The 18,253-nt window shown below is 35.4% G+C and overlaps 2 protein-coding genes across 5 annotated transcripts; one reads left to right on the top strand and one right to left on the bottom strand.

The window, feature by feature from the left end:
• Nucleotides 1-405: 405 nt before the first annotated feature.
• Nucleotides 406-10,050, top strand: LOC105835124 (prion-like-(Q/N-rich) domain-bearing protein 25). 3 transcript variants are annotated; one of them, XM_012678129.3, is made up of 9 exons: nt 1,486-1,777; nt 4,634-5,217; nt 6,152-6,280; nt 7,596-7,736; nt 8,152-8,280; nt 8,583-8,846; nt 9,103-9,198; nt 9,279-9,350; nt 9,481-10,050. In XM_012678129.3, the coding sequence occupies exons 2-9, from the start codon at nt 5,070-5,072 to the stop codon at nt 9,549-9,551; spliced, it is 1,050 nt and encodes a 349-aa protein (XP_012533583.1). In that variant the 5' UTR covers nt 1,486-1,777; nt 4,634-5,069; the 3' UTR covers nt 9,552-10,050. The 3 variants fall into 3 exon arrangements, with proteins under 3 accessions (XP_036141569.1, XP_012533584.2, XP_012533583.1); XM_012678130.3 differs by lacking the exon at nt 4,634-5,217 and having other exon boundaries at nt 408-1,567; XM_036285676.1 differs by lacking the exons at nt 4,634-5,217; nt 7,596-7,736 and having other exon boundaries at nt 406-1,567.
• A 383-nt stretch (nt 10,051-10,433) lies between these two features.
• On the bottom strand, nt 10,434-17,759 carry LOC105835130 (glucose dehydrogenase [FAD, quinone]). Of its 2 annotated transcripts, none has more exons than XM_012678135.3 (5): nt 14,603-17,759; nt 13,297-13,652; nt 12,019-12,390; nt 11,573-11,934; nt 10,434-11,282 (listed from the first exon to the last, which is right to left on the bottom strand). In XM_012678135.3, exons 1-5 carry the CDS (start codon nt 15,217-15,219, stop codon nt 10,929-10,931), a joined length of 2,061 nt encoding a protein of 686 aa, XP_012533589.1. In that variant the 5' UTR covers nt 15,220-17,759; the 3' UTR covers nt 10,434-10,928. The 2 variants fall into 2 exon arrangements, with proteins under 2 accessions (XP_012533589.1, XP_012533590.2); XM_012678136.3 differs by having other exon boundaries at nt 11,068-11,282; nt 11,680-11,934.
• Nucleotides 17,760-18,253: the final 494 nt, after the last annotated feature.

The raw sequence follows: 18,253 nt of genomic DNA, 5'->3' as shown, positions 1-18,253 counted from the left end.
TTATTTTTGCAATTGTTAAATGTAAATAACATAAAATTAACAATAATAGTATTGCTTTCTTTTCAATATTTATATTTTAATTTATAAGTGTTTGTAACAGTATATATCTAAAAGAGCAAATGTCAAATTTTAAAAATATATTGCACATATTGATTGTATAAATTTTATATATCTATGAACTTATATAAATAATACGAATAATTTTAAAATTTTGACATATACTCTTTTAGAATCATAAATTGGTGTTAAACTTTAATGTTCGTTTGCGTTCATATCAACATCCTTTCAACTATTATATTTTAATGAAAATATCTTCAACAATATTCATTCTACTTTTAATAAATGTCAATAAATATTTTATTACAAAATTACATATATAAATAATATTATATTTTATACAATGCAGTAATGTTATATAACAAACGGTTTCTTAAATATATTTCTTATATAAACAAAAATAATTGTGATGCGCGTTTTCCAAAATATATTTCATCTAATGCTCGTTGAATTAATATTTTGCAGATATTGCAATTCAACAGTCTGGTACATTATTCAATATTGATTCAATATTTGTTCAATGTATATTATGCAATATAGATTTCATATATATATGTTATACAGAATCGATATGAATAATTGTGACAGTAAAATGAGCGATTGTGACATTGCGATGTATCTAAATTAAAAATAAAATTGTAATTATTTTTATTAAACACATAATAAATAAATAATTTTATAACTAAAAAAGAACAAGAAAATTTCCTGGTGTTGTAGAAATACATAAGTCGTCTTCGAAAAAGAGGACATCAGAAATTTGGCTATTGTAGCAGACTCTCGTTATTTTAACTTCGAGAGTTGATCGCAAAATATACAATAAGATATATTATATAATATAATAAAAAAAAAGAAAAATTTGCTGGTTTTTCTAGCTCATTATTTTAAACTGCTATTTAGAAATATTCAAATTATTCTCAAGAGCAAATTCGAACAAAACGCGGATCAACAAAGGTTTTCAACAACTCATTATTATTATTATCGTTACTACATGCATTTTGGCTTGGAAAAGAATCTACAATAATGAAATGGCGTGTGTGTTTAAGAAGAAAAAAAGGAAACGAAATGAGTATCTTACGAAAACATCGCAAAAAATTTACGCACGCATTGTTCGCCCTTGTTGCACAATGCCATTCATCAATGGAAAGCCCACATCACCTCCATCTGTATACTCGTCAGACAAGAAGTAAAAGGGCTATCTCACAAGGAGTCTTATATCAGTTACAAGACGCGATTAGATAAAGCTATATGACAGAGACTTCGAGTGGCACGCACGTTTCGGGGCATCAAATTTTCGTGCAAGCAAAGTGCATCTTCCTTTTTATCAGAATTGTCAACCTGGAGGTCGGTCCCCATTGGTCCTTCAAGGGAATGGCGGGAGTACCGAGAAGCCAGCCTAGGAGACCTCCAGCGAGGGAGCTGCGGAACGTTGCACTGTCAGTTGTGCTTTGCTTCGCCGTACGGAGCGTAGTCGCCGGCGCGCACGGCCAGCATGAGCATCTATCTCGTCGACGTGAGTTGTGACAATCGTGTGAATCAATCGGGGTGCCGCAATTTTGAATGAAAATACCGCGGAGATATTGTTAATTTAAAAACAAAGTGCAATATCGTAGGAGAAATGTGCGAAGGGGACGTCTAAGATAACGATTAACAGAAATATTTAAGAAATATCAAATCTAAGTATTACATTACGCGCAAATATATTGTGTGTTGATAAGAAAAAGTAAGTGCAGCATTGTTGGAAAAATATAATGTAAAACAGTCGAAGAGGCTGTTCTTAGAAAAGCAATTAATGACGTAGAAATACTTGGGAAAGCATAAAATCGTATTGCAAATATAAAAATCGAATTGAATATCGAGATACAACGAATTTAACAAAGAAGTATTGAGAAATGTTACACGAATATTATTAGTATAAGGCAATATCGTAAGAGAAACACGATAGAAAAGTATTGAAGCGGACACCTTTAAGAAAGCAATTAATAGAGGAAGAAGGAAAGAAACAGAGAGATTTGAGAAACATAAAGTCATATTGCGAGTGTAAAAATTGAGCTGGATATCCCGTAGTGCATTAAAAAGAAGATATCGAGAAATACCGCGTTAAGATTAAAAAAACTCACAGAACAAACGACAATATCTTCTTTAAAAAGTTAATCTAATATTCTCTTTATTTAATATTAACGATACAATCATTATAATGTACAAGTCGAATGTCTCTTTACGTTCCGTGAAAAAATGATGAGAATTAAAGTTAAAATAGCGTAATTAAAATTATAACAGCACGAAATGCCGGGAAAGAAGCGTAACATAAAATTTATTATTTGATTATCGGATATTGAGATTAATTGGTTTTCCTCGGATTATTGCCGAGACGGATAAAGTGATTTTCATTGAATCGAACCGTCGCGTTTTAATCCGGGGGAAATGGCAAGCACGACTGTTTTAAGTACGGTATTTTTTATGACCCAGTAATCCTTTCCTCTCCTTCTTGGGGAAGGAATCGCGAAGATCGCGGAGTCGTGGAGACCGGATCTACGCTCCTGGTTCTCACAGTTAGGTGAATGTCGAGTAGAACCGCTCATAATTAAAGAACAAAGGGGGGTCCGTTTCCGACGCTTGCCTGTTATTCGATTTAACAATGTGTTTTGGAAACGAGATTGCTGCACGCCGGGTCTTCAACAAAGCTCGGTGTTGCACAAACTGCCGTAACGTAAATTTACCGTTATTTCAATTGTGTCATTAATTAATTTTAAGCCATTAACATCATTAAAGTCATCGTAATTATTAAAAGCTACTTAATTATCATCCGATTTATTATTAATCGTTCGATTTTATTCGAGTCTCGTTTAAATTATCTAATTTCTTTTACTGTCATTTCGTTTTATTCGTTTTTATTGATCGTGTTTAAAATAAGGATTCACCGAATATACGTGTAAGTAGTTTACTCTCGAATAGTCTCGCTCACAATACGGCACTGTTGACGCATAACAATGGCTTCTGCTGTTGTAGCATCGTGTTGCGCAACGCAAACCGAAACTATAGAAAACGTAGGGCGCTAAACTCGTTTGTTCACCGCGATCGACCTTCGAGCATTCACGGGACCGTCATTGAAATCCAAAGCGGATAACTTTGCCCACGGTTCGTTTCGTGTCGACAGACCCGTGGCACTGAAAAAACATCTCATAATCTCGCGCTCGGGGGGAAAACGTCAAGACGGAAGCTTTGAGTACAATAAAATACACAGTACAATAAAATAGATCTAAATATATAATTATTTATATTTTATATATACATTATTACATTATATATGTGTGTTATACCGAGAGAGAAAAATAGTTGCAGTAACCATAATATTATTATAATTTATAGTCATTTTTTAACCCAGCCATATTTTTATGTAATAATATATATTATAGGACTCACTAAATTTTTTATAATTATAATATTGATCTATACAACTTATGATATAGTTGTCATAACTAAAGTGGAAATTTTAATATAGTATATAGCATAATATAATAAGTTGTAAAAGCAATCACTATAAGCATTATTATTACCAATATTATAGTAATAATAATAATTATTATTATTATAAAGATGATATTTTTACTATAATTATTATACTATTAAAATCGCAATTAAAGTCTCAAATATTACACATTTTTGCTCAGTTTACACTTCTCAGGTGTTTATGTTATTTCGTTCATTTTCTGCATATATTATTAATATAGAATGTATTTGCATCTGCACAAAACATTCTAAACGCGGTAATGTTCGACATTTTGTCCCTGACACTTTGTACGAACGCCAATTTACACGGTTCGCTATTAGGACGCTTTGACATGCGATTCTAATTCAAATCGCGAACGGTATCAAGGCGCGTTAGAACGATTTAACACCTGTTGCTCGTGAACGACAACTCGTCGCGTACGAAGCTCAATGATTACTCCCGATGAATGTGCAATATTTGCACGTTTAAATCGAAGCCGATTCGCCACGGGGTACGTGCATGGGAAATACGATTCGAACTGCTTCTTCCGCCTGTCGAAATCGACGAAACAAAACGGTGCTATAGCGACGAGCTCGCTCGTTCGCTTGCACGCGATCGTTTGCGAATTGGAACGTCTAAAATTAGCCGTCTAAAATTAACTAATTACAATCAAACGATCAAATCAAACGATAAAATTACCAATTAAAGCCGTAACACGACTTTGATTTTGAAATTTAATATAAACAATCGTAATTGTCTATCATAAATATAAGTTACAGTTGAGGAAACATTTCTTGTGTTGGGAATCAATTAATTATTATTATTTAATGCAAATTTTGCATTCAGCAACAAAAAGAGTCGACAGGGTCTTGATAAATACATTGAAGAAAGGGTTGAGTCTCTTTGATTAGTCGCCAGAAATTTCTGGCTCTCCATCCAGGTTCTCTTAATCGGTAATTTCGAAAGGCCGAACGAAAATTGATCGTGGAGAATCGATCTCCCGCGAAGCGGCTCTAACGGTCGGTTCGAGTCGGGGTCTCATAATCTCTTTCCTACGGAATGCCTAATGAGATCTCGTGACTCGGCCAGAGAGTTTCCAGATCGATTCGTCGAGGACCGGCCGACCGAATGACGGCGGTTTCGTCGCGGGTACCTCGCCTTGGCCGGACGAGGACGGAGCGTGGGGACAAATAGACGGTAGACAAATTGTCGAAGGATCCGATCGCGCGGGATACGCCTCGATGATGTTCATCCGAGGGTGTACCCCACGTATCCCTGCCTGCGATTGCGCAACGTGGATCGGACGGGCGAGGAAACAATGAGAGCCAAAGCCGTTGCGAGCTGAGGAGCCGGGGAATCGTGACGTGGCGGCCTTCGAGCGATCGGAACGATCGGCCGGGACGATCGGTCTTCTCTCGCGGGATCCGAAAATGACAATAGGCCGGCCGACGGCGGTGATGAAACGTTTCGTGCACGGCGTCCGTCCGTCGCCGTCGCCGCCGCCGTCGTCGTCGTCGTCGCGAGGATGACGAGGACGTGGACGGTATGCGGCTTCACGGGGCTCCTCGTCCTCGTACCCGTTACCGTCTGCGCGACGATCACCTACGTCAACAACGGCAACGAGGATCCGGCCCTGCGGTGCGTCGATCGCAGTAGCGCTAGTCGCAGCAATAGTAAGCAAAGAGTTCAATTCGTGGCGCACAAGTCTGTATATATATATTTTTTTTTTTTACTTGCGCGATTTAATTGACGAGGAGAGGCTTTAAGAGCGCACCGGAGCGCACAACCGCCGTGAAATATGAGGATCCCTCGGTCGTTCATTCTTCACGGATCGCGTCTAATCGATTGTTAGACCGTGCTCGTTATGTCACGGTAAATTGGCCAGCGAACGTACGGAGCTGATTGCTTCATGCATCCGCCGGGGTCTCTCCCCTTCCTTAATTTTTTTTTAATTAGACGTAGAAATCTTGCCTAATTTTCCTTTCTTCGTTTTCTTCCGTTATAAAATGTGACGATGTCAAAGAATCTAGAAGGACGAATTTTTGGTGCAACGTTTGTCTCATGCTCAGATTTGACCTTATAACTCAGACAGGAGAGCATGCAAAAAAATTTTGGCATTCTTTTGATTTTAAAATATGAGATGTAATATATTGTGCCGTAATTGTAAATCTAATTTAAAAAATTATTAATTCTAAATTTAATTTATGTAACATATGTAGCAATCTTTAAAAAAATTAATGTTAGAAATAAATGTTTGTGTAACTTTAGCATAATGGAGAATCATCTTAGCGCAATTATTGCTGTATATGTTTTAGAAAATAATTTGGTAATTATTTTACAAATTATTGCAAAGCAAAAGGAAAACATCACAGCATGAAATTGTACAATTATTATTCAAGTATTCTTAACTCAAAACTTTACAAAGAAATTTAAAGTAGCATGCATGAAACAAATTTATATAAATATTTGATAAATAATTGAGTAAATAGATTTCCAAATTATAATCACGAAATTCCTTTGTGGCCAAAGATATGCTTCCTGCTTTTGCAAAATGTAACAATAATTGCATAACTATTAAAAGTTTCCTATTAAACTTTTTTTTTTCAGAAACCTTCTCTCAGTGTAAATACGATGTCGACTGTATTCCGAATGCGTTTTGCCGGAACCAGCAGACGTGCTCGTGCAAAGACGATTACATCGAGTTCAGGAGTAACAATAACTACAAATGTCTAAGAGGTACTTCAATCTTTTTTAATCACATTATTTCGTTACATTTCGTTACAAACGTAAACTAAAAGCGAAGTGAAAAATCTTAAAGAAATCCTGAGGTAGTGAGCGCTGTACTGGATCTCGGTCTAATTATTCGAAGGGAACGATGTCATCGACCTCAGAAACGAGATCCCGCGGAGATATCTGTTCATCCCTATTCCTATCCGCTCCTTTCTCACGATCCCGCCTCACCTGGAGCGTGTCGTTCGTCGTGCTCGTTGAGCCGACAGAGATCACGAATAATTTCTATGAATGAGTCAGGACGGCGTAAATCCCGTCCCTGAACAACGGGGCCCTTTCGACACGATCGTAAAGCGATTGAATTAGAGTTGGCTTCTGAAATAAGGTACAAAGAATGAGGTCAGGGCATTGTGCCGATCTGACATTCACTCAACATCTTATGATCATATATAAAATAATATTATAAACTCACCAAAGGGCCCGCAAATTAATTCTAAACAATTGACAATTGAAGTATGTCAGTCTTTGTCAACCGCACATTAATTAAAAATGTAAGATTAATTGTTAGGGCGAAATAATTAGGATGATATTATATAGTTGATGCACATAAAAATACAAAACAAAAGCAACATAAGTATAAAATAAAGTTTGGAGTCACAGTAGTTGTGTATTTCTCGAAATAAATATGAAGATAAAGATGATAATAAGTTAATTATTCGACCGATAAATTCAAACATAAAGATAAAGTTAAAAATTGCCTGTTCGATCTGCAATAAATCTCTGATGCTGAAGATACTTTTTCTATCAATTTAATATTCCTAGCTCATATAAATTGCGCGCCGAATTTTGTTAAGCCTCGAAACGTACACTGAGAAAAAAAAGTTGATTTGACTAAATTTTTCAACTTGATTAAACTTCTTTAATTCAACTAATTTGTGTGTTTCAGTCAAATGTATAAATACTTCAATTAAAGTTCAAGTATTTATGTACTTAAGTTAATTACATAAATACTTGAACTAAAGAAATTTAATCTAGTTGAAAAATTTAGTCAAATTAACAACATTTTTTTCTCGGTGCAGTTACTAGTTTAGATATCGGAAAAAATAATACCTCGGCCAGGTACCTGAATCTATGAGCTTCATGCACGATTATTTCAAGTTTGCGTTCAAAATTTCTTTGCTTTTATCGTCTGCAACGTTACGCGTCGCGTAACGTTATCTTCGAATAGCGCGCGTTTGCAAAGAAGGAGGGAAGTTTTCGCGAGTGCGCGAAAAAAGACGGCAAATACGGGGGGCACTTATAAGACACGTTATTTCAACAGTGGCCACTCGCATCGGCGATCCCTGCGAGGAGGACGTCCAGTGTGAGTACACGTTTACCCCGCAATCGGAATGTCGAGAAGGCGCTTGTCAGTGCGCCCACGATTCCCACTTCACGAACGGGAGGTGTTACGAGTCCGTCGGTGAGTCGGTCGCAACTTTTCCCTGGGAAGTATCCCACAAGTATCCCCCTTCCCCAACCCCCCACCCCCGGCTAAGCCCTTTCATCACGCGTACACCCATGGGAAGAATAAACAACTCGAGTTTAATGCCTAATAGCAAGAAATGCGGTGTCTATTCAATGCCGCATTCAGCGCGCGGAGGCGAAATTATGAATGATTACTCCGTAACATAATAAAATAATGCGCTGCTCGTTTTTTTTTTTTTTACCGTTAGCACTGCTTCCCCGTTGTTATACTGCGAATGCTACTTGCGATTGTTTGCGCGACTCCTTGCACGACAATCAAATGCAAAAGAAAGTCGGTTAACAGAATAAACGTCGACTTACGTACGTAATTAAGTAAAATTGCAATTGCTATTCTCCCCGCTTGCATTTAGGTTTGGGAAAACGTTGTCGCTCGAATCGCAATTGTCATATCAAGAATACCTTTTGCGAATACGGTTTCTGCACTTGCGGTTTGCGTCATCATGCGAATCCTGACAATACCAGCTGCGTCCCGAGTGCCAGTAAGTATCACGATCGATAAAAATTATTATAAGTCTAACGTTTTACAAGAATCTTGTTTTTCAATTGTCCTTGTTCTTTTCGGATTTTTGTTTCACTTTTTCTTGTAATTAATTAAATCACATTAATTATAAAAAAAACCAGCAATTTATGTTAATATCATTATTTCCTTTTAAAACAACAAATACGAACATAAAATATAAATAAAAAACTTTCCCCAGGATAAAAATCGTCGAATTTCATAAATAAAGTTAATAAGAGGGGTTTATAAACTCTAGATTCAAATCTTAAATCCGTTTTCCAGAGTTGGGTGAGCACTGCAACAGCGATGACGAATGCATCGTGGAGAATTCAAAGTGTATGCACGACAGATGCGACTGCAAAGTGGACTACGTGCTGGCCAAGGGCGAGCAGCGGTGTTTGAAAGTCGCTTCCTGGATCGGCGAGAAGTGCGAGCAGCAGTCCCAGTGCCAACTGTTCCTGAAGCATAGCCAATGCGGCACGAACAAGACGTGTGATTGCGTCCCCGGTTCTCACAGACGTGGTCATCGATGCTTCGTCGACGTAGGCAAGTATACTCGAACATCTGGATCCTTGCCCACGTTTACCGCTAAACGCAATCGCCTCGTTTCTCGAAATAACAACGCATTAACTCTTTATTAAAAATTATTAAAATTATTAAAAATTATTAAAAATAAATTAAGATGTGAAATTAGACAATTTAGGTTTAGAGTCGAAATACGAAATAAAAATATAGATTTTAAATGTCAAATCTTGTCATGTAAATTGACGTGTAAGTAATGTTGGAAAATTTTGTGTTTTAGAACTGGGCGGCCGTTGTGAAACTCACCATCACTGCATTACGACAACGTTGAGAGACTCCAACTCGACCTGGAAGTCAAAAGTGGATTGTGTTGATGGTAAATAACTGCTTGTCAAATACAATACATTATTACGAAGATTTAATTTGAAATGCTATTTTATATTTCTTTATACACAGGATTTTGCACGTGCAATGAAGATTATACATTAATGGAGGAGCTGCAGGATTGTGTTCAATTCAGTGATAATGGTAAAAAATATATATAACAATCTTATACTAAACTATCTCGGTATATTCAATATTTTTAAATTAAAGTTTCGATTGCAATCTTATTAATTTAATTATTAGCGCAACATTTTAATTTTTTTTTTTTTTTTAGGTGCAACGAGATGGCAGGTATACAGAATATTTCCTATCATCGTAATCATCGCGAGATTTTTTTTGCGCTAAAGATGATAATGATTTGTGTTTAGCAGCATAAGACTTCGATTTATTAGAATATTTAAAAATAAAAAAGTTGGTAATTTATGCAATCTAGATACGTATCATCGTATTTATCACCATATTTATTTACATTGTTATTTAAATTAAAACACTTAACTAATGTAAATTTGTTATACTTTAACTAGCAGCTATAAATAGCCAAAGAGAATCAACGTTCTTTTTCCCAGGAAAGCGACAAACCTATTAAATTATTAATAACATTGTTTTTTCTTTTTCAATCAAGTGCACATATAACGCGAAATCATACCCTATTCATATTTATATTTATACGCGAGCTGGCCAGTTATGAGTATCCAAGATTATTGAATCTTATTATAGAAATGACCGGACTGATCGAGTTCTTATTAAACTTTATAATCGATCGAGCTTAGGTTTAATTTATATTACAAAAATGTTGTTGTTTTTTGTTCTGTGAGCCTTATAAATAAAGATATCATAAAGAAAACTTTAATCTGACAAATCTTTTATTGATACATTTTGTGCTCAATCAACTTTATGTAATTTGTAATAAATAATCTACATAATTAAATTTAAAATAAAATATATTTTGTAATGATTTTTGAAATGCATTTTGTAATGATTTAAAGAATTACCAAAAGTTATTATAAAGCAAAAGACTTAACGTATAAAACAAAATACAAAACAAAGCAAACAACTGTTATTATAATAAAATTTAATAAAATTATTCCATAAAATTAACATTTTTTATACAAGCATTTATTAATCTAATTTAATAAAATAATTTAAAATAGTTAACACTATTTATACAAACATTTACAACAATGAATAAACATTTTATAATTAAAATAATGTACAAAAGATATTTGAAAGGTGAAGAAACAAAATCCAAAAAATATTTCTAAAGCATTTTGTTTTAAGATTAACATATAATAATTTTAGATTATTATATATCTATACTTTTTTATTATTATACAATTAAAAAATAGCCTATCATTGACTAGGACATATATATGTGAGCAAAATGTCATTCAATCTCCGCATGCGTAAGCATCGTCACACAATAATTCCACACTATTGTATTTTATTTCTAACAATGATAATTCACTACGTTTTGTAAATTATTCTTCATATGTAACGTCCCATTGTTTTATATAAAACATTTCTCTTTTATCTTCTCTCTTCAAAGTTTCAAGATCAAATGTGTTTATCGTGCACAGGCATCGATGTCTCTCTATTGCCCCTCTACGAATCCAGAAAAGGATTCTCCTGGTTCATCACATTCCTCGCCCCTTCGCGATCACGCGTCCCACGTTTCGCACGTCTTCGTAGCGTCTTTCCACTTCCTCCCGCTTCCCACACGTTTCACGAAGCGGAACCCTTCCAGTCCTCCTTGATCATGTCGCTGGCCTTCTCGGCGATCATGTACGCCGGCGCGTTCGTGTGACCGGCGATTATGGTCGGCATCACGCTGGCGTCCACGACCCTGAGACCGTCGATCCCGTGCACCCGCAGCCTGTGGTCCACCACCCCCGAATTCCGCCGGGTGCTCATCTTGCACGTGCCCGCGTAGTGGCCCAGAGTCGTCGACACGTGACGGGCGGTGCAGGCCCAGTATGCGTCGCTCTTAAAAGCGAGGTGCTTGCATCCCGGGAACGGTACCGGCAGCAGCGTAGCTTTGAAACGCTTGAACGCCTTCGTGGAAGCTACTTCGATCGCCTGCGATAAAAAGGGACGTGTTAAAAAATTGGAGAACGACGAGAGAGCGAGTGATGACCTCAATTACACGCGGAACATGATTCTAAATGTATGAGATAATAAAATACAACGTAAAGTGGATAAAAAAAAAAGGAATGAAAGACGCTTCAATTATGTAGAATAGGAAATGTAACTCTAAATGACAAACTAAGAACAAGATAAGAATTGCGATACAACATAATGCAAAACAGATAGAAAGATTGCGAGGCAAATGTAGATTTTATAAATGTTTACAAAGACTCTCTTCTTACAATCTTTATCGCTTGCACCATTGTATTCAGATCATCCTCGTGCTCGTAATAATTGATGTCCACGATCGGCGAGTCCCATGGATCGCTGCTTCTCAGGGTAAGTCTACCGCGGCTCTTGGGTCGCAGGAGCACGGGTACGATCATGAAGCCGTCGAAGCCCTTGTAATCGCCGTAAACCTCCTCGTAAAAAGCCTCCGTTAATCCTAGCAGGCCGCGATAGCTGCCGGAAACATCGCCGGCTAACGAGCTGGCGCCTAACACCAACTCGACGTTGGGATAGTCGTCCTCTGACATCGTGTTAGCGTGAGGATGCGTCTTGAAGACGTTGCGATTAACGGTGATGGAAGTTATATTGGGGACAGCTATTATGAAAAGTGACAGAGAGGAAAAGTTGATCTTTCCGAATTTGTTTGCTTAAAGAAAATTTCAACAAAATGTGCTCTTACCATACTGCTTGCTATTCTTGTATATATTTACACGTTGACTGTATTTAAATTTCGATCCCTCCCTCTGCGTTTTCTTCATATAGTTATTAGCCTTGGTGTTAACGAGGGCTAATGCTTCGGCGCCCCCGGGTATCGTTAAAGGACCGGTCCCGTTTATCAGGTACTTCAGGAAATCAGCTGGATTCGAACCTAAACGTGGCTCGATGATAGAAACGCTCTCGTTGACTAAAAATGTTAAGGCTGACATGCTCACGTGATCCTGTAAATTAAATCCCACCGGAAGGTCTTCAATTACACCGATGCCCAATGAATTCAAATGGTCCCTTGGTCCTATCCCGGAGCGCATCAGTAATTGTGGTGAACCCAAAGTACCTTGGAAATATTAGAACTCTTAATGAGAAAACTCTTAATTAAAAAAGTTTACAGATATATATCCAGATAGCACAAAAAGTTCAAAAAGAACTCAATTGTATGTCACCAATTATGAATTCTTTTTGAATATTTTTTTATAAAAATAATTCTTTTTGCATCTCAAAAAGAATTTATAATTGGTGACATAAAATTGAATTCTTTTTGAACCTCTGTGCTATCTGGGTATAGTAATTTTACATACATTTCCGTTCTTAAATAAAATTCTAATTTCAAACATATCGTGTTCTCTGAAACGCGTTTATAAATTAGAGATATTTTCGTGTTAATTTACTTTTCTTTTATTTCTCCTTATTTTTTAATGTTGAATAAATCTATGTACATCTCAAATACTAATAAATTGTAGAAAAATCAATAATATACTACAATACGTACAATTAATGATAGTAATTTTTAATTAGAACGTAAAGGACACTCAAGTAATTGTTTACGCAAAAAAATTATTTTCGAATTAAACAACTGTTATATAAGAAACAAATAGAAATAAATTAATTGAAATAATTTAAACTTTATATAATAGATGCATTTTTTAATTATTAAATACATTTCCCAAATTAAAAATTTTAACTATATCTTCAAAGAATTTTAGATAAATTATTTTCGCGAAAATAATTCATATTGTAGACATTTTTCAAATACGTATGTATTATTGAGCTGCTTATTTAGTTTATTATTATTATTTATTTTGTGCACTACTACCTTACATATATATTACATACTAAAAGAATTTTTAATAAAATACTTAAATAAATTGAAGTAAATTAGCTTTGTATATATATATATATATATAAGATTAAAAATGCACATTATTTTATAACTATATTTTTTGATGATATTCTAAATGCTTACCCGCACAAAGTATAATCTCCTTAGTAGCAGAGACAAAATACGTTTTATGACTTTTTACGAATTGAACGCCCATGGCTTTTTTTGTTATCGGATCAATAATAATTTTTGTCGCTGTCGAATATTTGGATAAATGGAAGTTCTCTCTGTTTCGAATCGGCCTGAGGAAAGCCTTGTTGGCGCTGACTCTATGACCGTTTCGCAAATTCGCTTGCACAGTCGAGAAACCGATGAACCTATCGCTGTTGTAATCTATCAGATCGTAACCGAGTTCTTGGCCAGCCTTCAAGAAACATTCCCTTAGAGGAGTGGCGTAAGGAGGAGTCGTGACATCCAGATATCCGTCGTATCCGTGATATCTGACGGAGGAAGAATCGTGCGAGATAAAGCACGAGAAAAAATGTACAGCATTATCGCTTAACTATATCTGAATTACATAGAGAAGAAACGATTTTGTTGAAGACACAGATCTAAAATAAATTATGTTGGACCATTAAAAAATTTTATATTAGATGTTTGGGCCGGTTGTTAAAATATCAAGACCTTTTACAGCAATATTATCGTACTTGAGCGTCCTACATAATTATTTTGATTCAACATAGAATTATTTTCTGATCTGCACAATAAAAAATTTTGTGTTAAATATAACATAAGATAAATATAAAAAGTAACAAAAAATATAACACTGACACAATTTGGAAGCATATTTCTTCAACAAAATTCATATTTATAATATGTTGATACGTACACTGAGAGAAAAAATGCTGAATTTAAATAAATATTCCTTTGAATAGTACTAATTAAATAAAAATAGTAATAAATAATATTTTCTAAATTATAGAAAGTATTACTTGTTTTAAATAAATATTATTGATTTTCTATAAAATATGTTATTAGTACTATTCAAAGAAATATTTATTTGAAACCAGCATTTTTTTCTCTCAGTGTACATTTTATTAATTTATCTTAGAATTTTTGTTTTAAAGCTACATTGTTTTAACACTGAAAAATGTTGAATGTCAATTTAACACAAAATATTCAAATAACATAATTACTATATTAAATTGACACTCGGGTATATTAAAAATTCAATACAAAAATTTTAACAAGGATGTTAACATAATACGGTTAAATATAAAGCATTTTATATTTTGTGTATTTAACTAAATTTTTAGATATTATAGTAAAATTGTTCTCTCTGCTTGAATATATCATAACGTAATAAAAATTATATAAATGAATGTGCAATCGAGGAAACTCTTTGCAAGAAGTAGAATAAATAACTTCTATCGCCGATCTCATCACGCACCTTATGTTTTTGTCGATTAGCCTGCATCTTTCGGACCTGATAAAATAGGGCAGCACGTCTTTGTAGCTCCAACCAGGATTCCCGAGCGCCTCCCAGCTATCGTAATCGGTCGGCGTGCCCCTCGAGTAGATCATAAAGTTCACCACCGAGGTACCGCCGACCGCTCTACCAGTCACCACGTTGCAACGGCCGTCGACCATCGAGAGACAATATCCACTGTGGCCACGTGGGTCTTGCGGCCGCGGTTTGCCCTTGTACGTAAGGGCGTAGTCCGTGACGTGGAGGATCGGCGCCAGGAAAGGGATATCCGTGAGAAAGATCTCGTCCCTGCCCTGCTCGAGCAGCAGGACGTTCCAGTCGGGGTTCTCGGTCAGGCGATTCGCGAGTACGGACCCGGCGGAGCCGGCGCCGATCACGAGGAAGTCGAAAGACAGGTAACGTCGGTCGGGCATCGCATCCCCGTCCCGCGCCAGGTCGTTCCGCGTCGGGAGTCCCGCGAAGAAGTGTTGCACCGTTTCGAGAACTGCCGGTGGCAGGATCCCACCGACGTGGCCGATCAGGGACAAAAGCGCCAGGCAGGACTCCAACATCGTGAATCGGTTCTTACAGCGAGGCATAAATTCGCCTCGCCAATCTTCTCTCTCGTATGTATTTACAGTGCCCGGAAAGCTCTCTTTAATACATCGTTTCCATTCCCTTACCTTCTTGCATAATTTGGCCGATTCTGCTCTTTAGAAAGTTGGGAGTTTGACGTTACTTGGTCAAGTTGAGATAGGCCATCAAGTTGAGGTAGGCCACCATGTCTCTTTGATACATATCGTTTCCAGTCTCTTATTTTCGTGCATAATTTGGCCGATTCCGTTTTTTAGAAAGTTGGGACCTTGACATTACTTGATCAAGTTGAGGTAGGCCACCATGAAATCTCGTTCATCTTGAATAATCTTGATATTTGAAAGACCTCGGTTGCCAATTTAAATATGTGATCGTTGACTTTCGGTGATATAATCTCTTTACTTTTTGACTCTGCAAATTATTTTATTGACTTACGGCGATTGCATACTTGCGATGTAATGCAGTCCTTCCAGATCTCGGTGGTCTTGAGACTCCAATTCTTCATTTTTAATATAATTTCGTTATACGATAATTACGGCGATACCGCAAGTAATTCGCAAGCACAATTTGCTTATCTTTAATCGTAAATCCTGATGATTAATTAACACGATAAACGGAAATCGGTAATTCGTGACGAGCACTACGCGATGCTCAATCGCCACCTTGTTCTCCGGTAATAATGCGATGTTAACAACTAGCTGCAGCTTTTTAACGTTGCGTCGGAAACAGCCGTAAATCTGCATAGCACGAGGATCGACTACGTCAGCCTTACGTTGTTTTATGATCAAGGCAACACGGCACGCGAGTTAGTGCGCAAGAAGGTTGCGAGAAACGAATACTAATCAATGGTTTCAAATCTCGATACAACATGATGTCGCATCTCACTCGCGTGCATCCCGAGCCGCCGCGTATCGACATTGGAGAACACGCGGATTCGCAAATTCGGGCGCACCCGGACTCGCACAACAATTTCAAATCGTTATGATAATGCGCACTTATCGTCCGTCGCGTAACTCAATTATCATTTTACTCTAGCTGAAACGCAATCTCCGAAGGCCCCTTAGCAGTCGTAACGCGTCCACAGATTTTTTTTCTTTTTACTATGCACATTTTACATTAAGTTTCACATACGCGCACGCTGAGTGTACCTTCTATATTTCTCTTATTACACAGGTGCGCGGTACTTAAATTTCTTTTATTACCTTCGATCACGCGCGCATGTCTTTCTTCCGATTTAACGATTAGTAAGGAATGTTTGCAACACATAAGCACACGTGATTTTGTAAAACCACGAAATGTACTTTAGTTAAAAAAAGTTATAATATTGACGGAGATGATTGAAAGAATTGTATTTAATTTCGCCAAAGCTGCTCGAATACTGAAATTGAACTGAACCCCCATGGCCTCTGTATTAAAATTGGGTGAAAGAAAACAAACTGGCAAGGACGACTACTTTTGGCATTCTTGCAGAAACATCACATGCCGCTGCAATTACGGTGGCAAACTTCTTACACAAGTCTTGTTATTTTTTTCTTTGCGTCACCAATTATTGTAATCTGTAAGAAATTAATCGTATTGTGTATACAAAAAGAATGATTCTACTTATGTATATAAAAATGTCCAATAAAATTATTTTCTATTTATATTATAACCAATTTTTTAGATATTTCAACGAAATTATGTATGTGCAATACTTGATCAGTATAATGTTTCGAATGTTATTAAACGTTGAAGCTTAACAGTTAAACAATGATAATTAAAATTTAAGATTTAATGGCCAAATTTACCGATATTTATTCGATTAATACTTATACTGCATATCAATTTATATTATAATAAATTCTCTATATGAATTACAATTTAATTTCATTATGCAATTCATGATGCAATTCGTATTTTTTAGACTTGTTTATTTTTCGTCAATTTTTAGATATTGGGAATAAAATAAAAATGTTTTAACAAAATATTTTTTAAAAAGAAATAGTAAAATAAATTTTAATTATAACATTTAGTTTTTATGCAATATGTAGAAACGGAATGTATGAAATGAAAGAAAATATCTGAGAAGCAATATATTAAACTTAAATTGCGATAAAATGTCAAGTTAACATTTCCAAGTTAAACTATAATTTATATTTGTCATAATTAATGGTTGAGCCTCTACCGATATTTCCTTATTTAGATGGAGAAAAGTTTCTGTGAAAATATTAGATAAATCGTCGATCAAGGTGTGGCATTTGATCGAACGAGGCAAAAATACCAAAGGCGCACAATGTAAAATCTTAAAGAAACCAGTCCCGTATGACCCACATAGCTATTACGAAATGTGCTCCGTACATGGAGCATCTGAATTCGCACCTATGCGAAGAAGATAACACAGTTATGTAATGCATCCTTAGAGATGCGTTCAATATCCCATAAACGTAACTTAAAATATATGTTAAAATCTTAAGAACAAAAAAGATAAAAAGACAAGTGTGTCCATTTGTTATAAAAAAATTAAAATATTTTTGTAAAACCATGTAATTTTTAATCAAAATAAAAATTCTAGGAAATAATGTGTTGTAGACAAAATTATTTTGTACAATAAACTGCTTAAAATATATTATTTTTTTATTTTTAATTGGTATCATTTTTGATATTATTTTTTACGAGTTAAAATAATATTATTTTACACCAATTAAGAATGACAAATAATGTATTTTAAGAAACCTATTGTAAAAAAATAATATAATAAAATAATTTTATAGTACATAATTATTATTAAATTTTTTAATAACAAATATCTTATTTTGAACATAATTCCAATATTATATGTTACTCATAATTACGTTCTTTGTTGCAAATTCTCAATCTTTTAATAAAAAAATCTTAAAATCAAATTAAACTTATAAAAACTAAATGCGGTCAAATTAAAAACATATATATGTTTTTAATTTGAAAACTGGAGGTGATTTTGTCAAACAATTTTTAAATTAAAATTTTTTTCTTTTACTTCAAAGTACTCTTCAAACCGTATAACTTTTGTTAAAAAATGTT

This window comes from Monomorium pharaonis, chromosome 1 (assembly GCF_013373865.1).
Source record: "Monomorium pharaonis isolate MP-MQ-018 chromosome 1, ASM1337386v2, whole genome shotgun sequence".
Classification (NCBI taxonomy): domain Eukaryota; kingdom Metazoa; phylum Arthropoda; class Insecta; order Hymenoptera; family Formicidae; genus Monomorium; species Monomorium pharaonis.
This window is presented reverse-complemented; position numbering and strand designations above follow the sequence as displayed.

What these genes read in the sequence shown, in the direction of transcription:
- LOC105835130 (XM_012678135.3), bottom strand. Translation starts at nt 15,219, where the DNA reads ATGCCTCGCTGTAAGAACCGATTCACGATGTTGGAGTCCTGCCTGGCG. An exon ending in GGAGATTATACTTTGTGCGG is followed by an intron (nt 12,391 to 13,296) that starts GTAAGCATTTAG and finishes AATATTTCCAAG; the next exon opens with GTACTTTGGGTTCACCACAA. An exon ending in CAAGAATAGCAAGCAGTATG is followed by an intron (nt 11,935 to 12,018) that starts GTAAGAGCACAT and finishes TTTTCATAATAG; the next exon opens with CTGTCCCCAATATAACTTCC.
- LOC105835124 (XM_012678130.3), top strand. Translation starts at nt 1,303, where the DNA reads ATGACAGAGACTTCGAGTGGCACGCACGTTTCGGGGCATCAAATTTTC. An exon ending in TAACTACAAATGTCTAAGAG is followed by an intron (nt 6,281 to 7,595) that starts GTACTTCAATCT and finishes TTATTTCAACAG; the next exon opens with TGGCCACTCGCATCGGCGAT. An exon ending in CAGCTGCGTCCCGAGTGCCA is followed by an intron (nt 8,281 to 8,582) that starts GTAAGTATCACG and finishes TCCGTTTTCCAG; the next exon opens with AGTTGGGTGAGCACTGCAAC.